The sequence below is a fragment of the Colossoma macropomum genome, unplaced genomic scaffold, assembly GCF_904425465.1.
Source record: "Colossoma macropomum unplaced genomic scaffold, Colossoma_macropomum, whole genome shotgun sequence".
Classification (NCBI taxonomy): domain Eukaryota; kingdom Metazoa; phylum Chordata; class Actinopteri; order Characiformes; family Serrasalmidae; genus Colossoma; species Colossoma macropomum.
In genome coordinates, this window is record NW_023495820.1 from 17501 (window position 1) to 25526 (window position 8026).

At 40.2% G+C, this 8026-nt stretch overlaps 1 protein-coding gene across 1 annotated transcript in view; it reads right to left on the reverse strand.

The window, feature by feature from the left end:
- Positions 1-731, reverse strand: part of LOC118803073 — a 2571-nt gene extending 1840 nt beyond the window's left edge. Inside the window, exon 1 of the mRNA XM_036563577.1 lies at positions 650-731. Coding sequence (XP_036419470.1) covers positions 650-652 — 3 coding nt within the window. The 5' untranslated portion in view covers positions 653-731. The remainder of the gene's footprint in view (positions 1-649) is intronic.
- Positions 732-8026: the final 7295 nt, after the last annotated feature.

Genomic DNA, 8026 nt, shown 5'->3' on the forward strand with positions numbered 1-8026 from the left:
TTATTAGTATTATTAATATTAATAGCGTGGAGACTGTACCTGCACCTCATTCACTAATAAACTCATTATCTCTGATATGAATATGAATATGATATGAATGTGCTTCAACTGAAAGATTATATTGAATCAACATTCAATCCAATAGTCAACAAACAGCTAATAACTCATTAACATAACATCTTATTGGTACATTTCTAACACTTTTCTAAGGTATGTTTCTATTTAGTGGGGCATTGTTAATTGATAGTCCATTAATTATTTAGGAGAAGGTCTTAACATTTTTACCCCATTAGCTTGTAATAAATACTGAAAATAACAATTATTTTGTGTTAATAAAGTAACTAATTTAAGATCTCAAGATTCAAATTAATAATGAACTTGTACTACCACCAAATCAAAGTAAACAAATATGTGAACAACCTTTCAGTGCATTCATGTAATGCTTTTCTGAGTGGGGAGGTGAGGTCAGCAAGGGCAGGTTAACAACAGGACTGAACCAGAAGGCTGGTTGAGTCCTTAGCTGAGGCGCTTAACCTCTCCTGATTCTCCTAGTCCAGGCATGGCTACCCAACAGAATGACCATTTCTCTGACACCTGAACTTAAAGATCTTGTGAAGGTGAAGCTGATAAATGGGAGGCTGTATCTCACCATGGCTGTCAGCGCAGGAGGAGTCTGAGGAGCTTCTGTAGATGATGAAGAGCTGAACTTTCTCAGAAGAAAGTACTGCAGAGGAGAAACTGATGAACATTTATATGTCTTATGGCTCCGCCTCCCTTAAAAAACATATTATTTACTGTTCTCACTGATTGGATAAGATGTCTGTCACCAGTTTTAGGCTGTCAAACATCACTGGGGAAAAACCTCACATCTCCAAATTGGTAACTTTCCTGAGAAGGAAGAAAGCTAACACTATTATTAAACATTACCACAAGCCAGTAAATGAAAACAATTAATGAAGAAAATTAAAGAAAATGCATCATAATAAATGAGGGGATATTAAAAGGTAAAACTGATCAACAATGAATAATTAAGACATGATTAAACAGTTCACTAACCATATATTTAACTTTCTTAAAAATAACTATGACATTAAAAGTTGATCATAAACCAAGACTGTAATGTAATCTTTAAACAAGAACATCTGTGCATGGCTCATCTGACTGTAGAAGAACCTGTGGAGCAGCTGGTTTAGGTGAGGGAGCGGTCATCACTTTATGCGGGAGCACCCAGAAGCAAGTGATGGTAAAGGTGAGGATGATTTCCTAATATGGGCAGTAGTTGTACATAGTCACCTTCCCCAGACAGATAATGTTCTTGTTCAGTTATTAATAAGACCACATTCAACAATAACATGAAGGTTGTCTTTAATTTGCAGCAGTTTGAAGTTGTCATTAAAGTAGCACAGTACCTGCTGTGGGCAATGCAAATCATATGCTCGGCTCTCCATTAGTTGCTGTCTAAGGCTACATAAGACACAGACTTCTATACCTTGAGTGATCTATACCAGAGGTTGCATATACGGTAAATGGTTCAGAAAGTTCCTAATGCAGACCTGGCATATGGAAAATTCCCACTATCCAATAAAGTATCCATGGGGTGTTTCCATGAGACGCATGTGACTGGCTCCTGAATTTGTTGGTTCAACTTATCGTCCATATTTGGTCCTGAGGGTACAGATGATGCTCTAATGCAATACTGTTGATCCTCAGTGCAAACAGTGGAGAACAGCCAGTAGTCACGTAGACCTGATCCTTGACCTGATGTCCTTGCTGTCCACAGGTTGAACTTCTGCAATCTACTTCTGCTTTTTCTGTCTGTGAAAGATTTCTTTGTGTGTGTGTGTGTGTGTGTGTGTGTGTGTGTGGCACACGTTTGCTTGTTCCATTCTGCAAAAACCAGATGTTGATAACCTGTCACATGGAATCCATTTCCTGAGCTGAACTCTTCCAGTTTCTCCTTTCTGACTGACCAAGTTGGACCATATTTGAAATCAACATATTTTGTTGCCCCTCCATTCAAACCTTTAAGAATCAAATCCATGAAATCAAATCCATGAAAAATTCCAATCTGACTTTAGGCCACATCATAGTACAGAGGCAGCACTAGTAAAAATTGTAAATAATCTATTACTATTCTCTGGCCAAGAAAATGTGTCATTGTTAGTCCTCCTCGATCTTAGTGTGGCATTTGACACAATAGACCACTCTATATTACTAGACAGACTAGAAAACCTTGTAGGAGTAACAGGAATAGCTCCTGGTTCAGGTCCTACCTCACTGATCGCTATCAGTTTGTTAATATAAATGGTGAATCATCTGCCCTCGCAAAAGTAAGGTAGGGTGTTCCACAAGGCTCTGTTTTAGGACCTGTATTATTCACATTACATATGCTACCACTGGGCACCATGATCAGTAAACACTGCATAAATTTCCACTGCTATGCCGATGACACTCAGTTATACTTAGCAAGCAAACTGGATGATAAAATTAAATTTAGCAATATTGAAGACTGTATAAAAGACATAAAGGACTGGATGTCGAGTAACTTTCTCCTTCTTAACTCCAATAAAACAGAGGTTCTACTTCTTGGTCCAAAAGCGGCTAGAAACAGACTGTCTAATTTAACACTTAAACTTAACAATTTCTCAGTTGCATCAAGCTCATCTGTAAAAAGCCTTGGTGTCATTATAGACCCTGATCTGTCCTTCGACGTACACATAACTAATATTACTAGAACAGCCTTCCTGCATCTCCGCAATATTGCTAAATTGAGAAATGCATTATCTCTACAGGATGCAGAAAAGTTAGTTCATGCATTTATTACTTCAAGGCTAGATTACTGTAATGCCCTGCTGTCTGGATGTCCCAGCAAAAGCCTTAACAAGCTTCTTCTAGTCCAGAACGCTGCAGCCAGAGTTCTTCCTAGAACCCGAAAGTTTGACCATATCAGCCCAGTTATATCAACCTTACACTGGTTACCAGTTAAATTTCGCATTGATTATAAAATTCTCTTACTGACTTATAAAGCTCTAAACGGACTCGCCCCTCAGTACCTGAGTGAACTTCTCTCCCACTATGAACCATCACACCTACTTAGATCACAAGGTACTGGCTTACTATTAGTACCTAGAATTAATAAAGCTACGTCAGGGGGGAGATCTTTCTCATACAAAGCCCCCCAGCTTTGGAATAATCTTCCTGTTAATGTTCAGGACTCAGACACAGCCTCAGTGTTTAAGTCTAGGCTAAAAACTTACTTGTATAGTCAAGCCTTTGGTCATTAGTTTTCCCTGTTAGTTCTATACCTGCCAGAGTCTCTGCTGCTCTGCTAACACTTTAATCTGTAATCAGTCACCCATTACAGAACTGACACCCATTACAGAACTGACTCTCTGTGTGTTTTTCCTTTCTTTTTTTCCTTTGCCGAGTTGAACAGCTGCCCATCTTGTGCATTCTGATGCTGCTGCCTCTCTGCCTTGATCCCTCTGGACCGGCTTGACCACCATTGAGCTTCTTGTTGTACAACGCCGTGCAAACCTCACCCTCACAATCCCGACCCCACTGATGCTGCTGTTGCATAAACTAAACTAATCAAATTAATCATTTGAACTAATCAATCATTTAAACTAATCAAATTAATCAATCACCCATTACAGAACTGACTCTCTGTGTGTTTTTCCTTTCTTTCTTTCTTTTGCCGAGTTGAACAGCTGCCCATCCTGTGCGTCTTATGCTGCTGCCTCTTCTGCCTTGATTGGGTGCCACTGCTCGCCAGCCCACTGGACTGGCTTGACCACCATCAAGCTTCATGCTGTACTACACCATGCAAACCTCACCCTCACAACCTGACCCCACTGGTGCTGATGCTGCTGCCGCTGCTGCTCCATGAACTAAACTAATCAAATTAATCATTGCTCCACCTGTTTTCCCTGTTTTTGTACTAACAATGTTTACTATCCGATGTCGACCAGAGGAGGATGGGTTCCCCTTCTGAGTCTTGGTTCCTCTGAAGGTTTCTTCCTGTTTCTAGGGAGTTTTCCCTTGCCACTGTCGCCACTTGCTTGCTCATGGGGACTTGGACTGGATTTCTTTCTGTAATGCTGATTTCCTTGTAAAGTTGCTTCGTGACAACACCTCTTGTAAAAAGCGCTATATAAATAAACTTTACTTACTTACTACTACTACTACCTTGCAGTGGGCAGCCACCTTTACAATGACTACTTTGCGAGGAAGGTGGAGGTCGCCCTCTAGCTTCTGGAAAAGGTTCTTATGCTTTATTGTTGTCCCTGCAACTTTATTATATCCCCTTATTTCCTAAAAAGATGATCATAAATCAAGTTGAACACATAGGCACTGTCAGGGTAGATGTTTATATTCTGGCCTGAAGCCCATGTGAGTGCTTCTGTGACAGATAGAGGTTCAACCTTTTGCACTTTACCATTAGAAATTTTACCTGAGGGTCCTAGTTGTGGCTTATCTTTTCTTATCTGTCCATAGTCTGTGATGACCACAACCCAACCTGTGTAGCACTTGCCATTCAAACATTGACTTGAGCGATTACAGAATTAGTTATAAGCATCTTTGAAAGGTTTTGCAGATGCACAGACTTTTTTTTCCCAATTGCTCAGTTCATTCTTGACAAGATTGTGGATCTCCCTGTTCTTCCAAAAATGCTGCAGGGTTTGGTCAAAGATCTCTGAATGAGTGGCTTGTGTGAATGAAGCCATCTTGAAAAGAACATGAATTTTTGTTGGCTTCCACAGTCCATGAAGAACAATCGACAATTTGAAGACACTGAGGTTGGTTCTTTATTACTACTGGGATTGGGGTTGATTAGTAACCCTCATTTCGAGGTTTTGCTGGGTCTCTGAATTGTGCAACAATGGCAACATAGCTTACCCACTGAACACCACAAAGGGAAGGGTCTTTAGGCCCAATTCGCACATACTGCGCCTGCGTGGCGTGAGCGACATGGGAGGTTTGTTTTTCATATTGGCGAAAGTGTGAGAGGTCTTCGTGATGGGAGTGAAGTAGGGAGACAGAGCTTTTGCAGTGCTGGACTCAGTATCAGTATCATTCTAGCCAGCTTTGGGTGCCTCACCTCATAATGGCTCCTCCAGACCATACTCTTTGCAGAGGGGGGTCTTATCCATGAGAGCAATATCTTTAAGGTGACTCACATCATTTAAATAAATGTTAATGAAATAAATATGTAAATAATAAGCTCTCTTCTGCTGCATGGCCTGTAATGCAACACCGCTGATCCTCCTTGCAGACAACGTAGAATCGCCAATAGGCATGTAGACTTGTCCTTGACCTGATGTCCTCACTGTCCTCAGGTTGAACTTCTGCAATCTACTTCTGCATTTTCTGTCTCTGAAGTGTGTGTGTGTGTGTGTGTGTATGTGTGTGTTTGGCATATGTGCTTGTCCCATTCTGCAACTATCAGATACTGATAACCCGTTACATGCACACCATTTCCGACTGAACCCTTCTAGTTCTGCTTTTATGATTGACCAATTTGGAACTTATATGAAGTAAACAAATTTGACACATAAATAACAGAAGATCTTATCATCTAACATTAAACACTGATAATACATATTCAAGAGAATAAATGAAAACAATTGATGAAGGGAATCAAAGAATAATACATTCCAATTAATGATGGCATATTAAAAGGTAAAACTGAACAACAATGAATCTAATGATTTATTGTTGCTTGGTTTTGCCTTTTAATAAGTTGGGATCAAAACTGTATGTGAATCATTCTACTAATTTATTTCAAACTGCGTTTTCATATTAAACAAAAAAACATTTAAAATAAACATTGAAGGACCATCTTATGATCTATTTAACCTCAAGGTACTAATAGAGATAGTAATAAGCTTAACACCTACAAAATCATCATTTATAAGGTATGGGCTATTGGGAGGTGTCTGTCCCAAAACATAACAAACTAAATTCACATTTTAAAAGTAATACTTACTTTTATTTTTGTATTTTTAATGTTCTTTTTTTAAAGATCTTAATTAAATGATGACAGTCCTTATGATGTCATGATGACCTTAAAGATACTGTTTTCAGTATCTTTAAGGTCATCCCTCTGCAACCCGCATGGTCTGGAGGAGGCGCTCTCAGCTGGGTGGAACAGACTGATGGAAGTGGCTTCGACAATGACTGATATGCAAGTGATGATGGCTACTGATACTGAGTCCAGCACTGCCAGAGCCCTGACCCAAACTATATCCCATCTCAAAGGCCCTTCATACCTCCTCCTCTCAAGTGCTCATAAAGAGAGAAGGAAAAGACACCTGCAGCCTATGCAGTCAGGCCTGGACAGAATCCAATGACTGTCAATTCCACAGGGGATATGAAAGCATGGATGGTGTTAAGATCCAGTTTGATGAAAGAAAAATAGCCATCTTAGACATGTCTCAAGCTACAACTGTAAGGGGCTTAAGGCAAACCCGTGGCCTGATGAGCTACTGCAGAACTAATGAAACTGTATTAGCCAAGCTTGTTCAAGCACCGAATGACATTTTTTTGGGAGAGACCAGGTTCTAAAATTCTAGAATGGACCCCCAAGGCAGACAAGAGTTCCAAACTTCTGAAAACTATGTGATCTGAGGCCCCTTCCTGATGACAAAAGATCCTTTCATTTAGAGTGTTGAGTGGGAAACTCAGGCTACACTTTTATCATTGTCCAATTCAGAGACCCAACAGACCCCCAGATTGTGGGTTTCTCCTCAACCCCAATCCCAGTAGTAATGAAGGGCCAACAATGATGTCTTCAAACTCTCTATTGTACTTCACCAGTAAATGTATGTGCAGATCAAAATGTCTTCATCCACACCAGCCCCTCACTCCTCAGGCTGCTCACTGAAGCAAGTTTAAAGATTGTGTCAGCTACAATGAGAGCTCAAGTGTATGTTTTAATGGCAAGTACTACACAGACCGGGCTGTGGTCACCACAGTGACAGAGTATGGACAGAAAAAAAAGAAGAGCCACATCTAGTACCCTCAGGTAAGATTTCTTATGGTGAAGAGCAAGTGGCTGAACCTATAGCTGACAGGAGGCCTGGTGGAAGCACAGATGTAAACTTAGAGAAATGGATGCATGGTTCACATCTTGACCATGGGGGTGCTGCCACTACTTTAGGAAAAACATTAGGAAAAATTTCCAAACGTTACTGGTGGCCAAAGATGGCTGAAGAGGTCAAATCACATTGTCGAACCTGTATCCCTTGTCCTCAAACAAAGAGAACTCCAAATGCAATTCAATTGAGCTCAGTGCCAAACCAGCAAGGCCCTTGGACCCACCTATTGGACAAATCAGTACTAGACCAAAACAACAAAGAACTTATGTTAGGGTGGATAATGGTGTTAATGCTGCACTGATACACCAGGGTTTTGTACCAATCCTTATAATGATTTGAGAGTTAATTAACCAAGATATTATAATACTTATTAATCATCTGCTAAAACATGTCTTAATGATTCATTGTTGTTCAGTTTTTTTTTCTATTTTTTAGCTTTCCACTGGAAATTGGGTGCATTTGACAGGCAATTGACATCTGGTTTTTGCAGAATGGAATAAGCACACATGTGCTACACACACATTAACACAACTTTCACACAGAAAATGCAGAAGTTGATTGCAGAAGATCCACCAACAACATCAGGTCTACGTGCCTACTGGCTATTCTCCACTGTCTGCACTGAGGATCAATGGTGTTGCTTTAGAGCATCATCTGTACCCTGTGCCAAATATGGAGTATATGAAGGAAAAATTTGACCCAACAAATTCCGAAGCCAGTCCTGTGTCCCATGGAATCACCCCATGGATACATTATTGGAGAGGGGAATTATTCAAGTCTGTTTCAGATTAAAGACATACTGAGAATGCGTCACATCTCCACCATCATTAGGCATATTCCCAAAACACAGATCAACAAGGAGCCCTTCCCAAACATCAAGTAGTAGGGAGAGTATCCTGTAGCATCACACTTGGTGCTATAGTTAA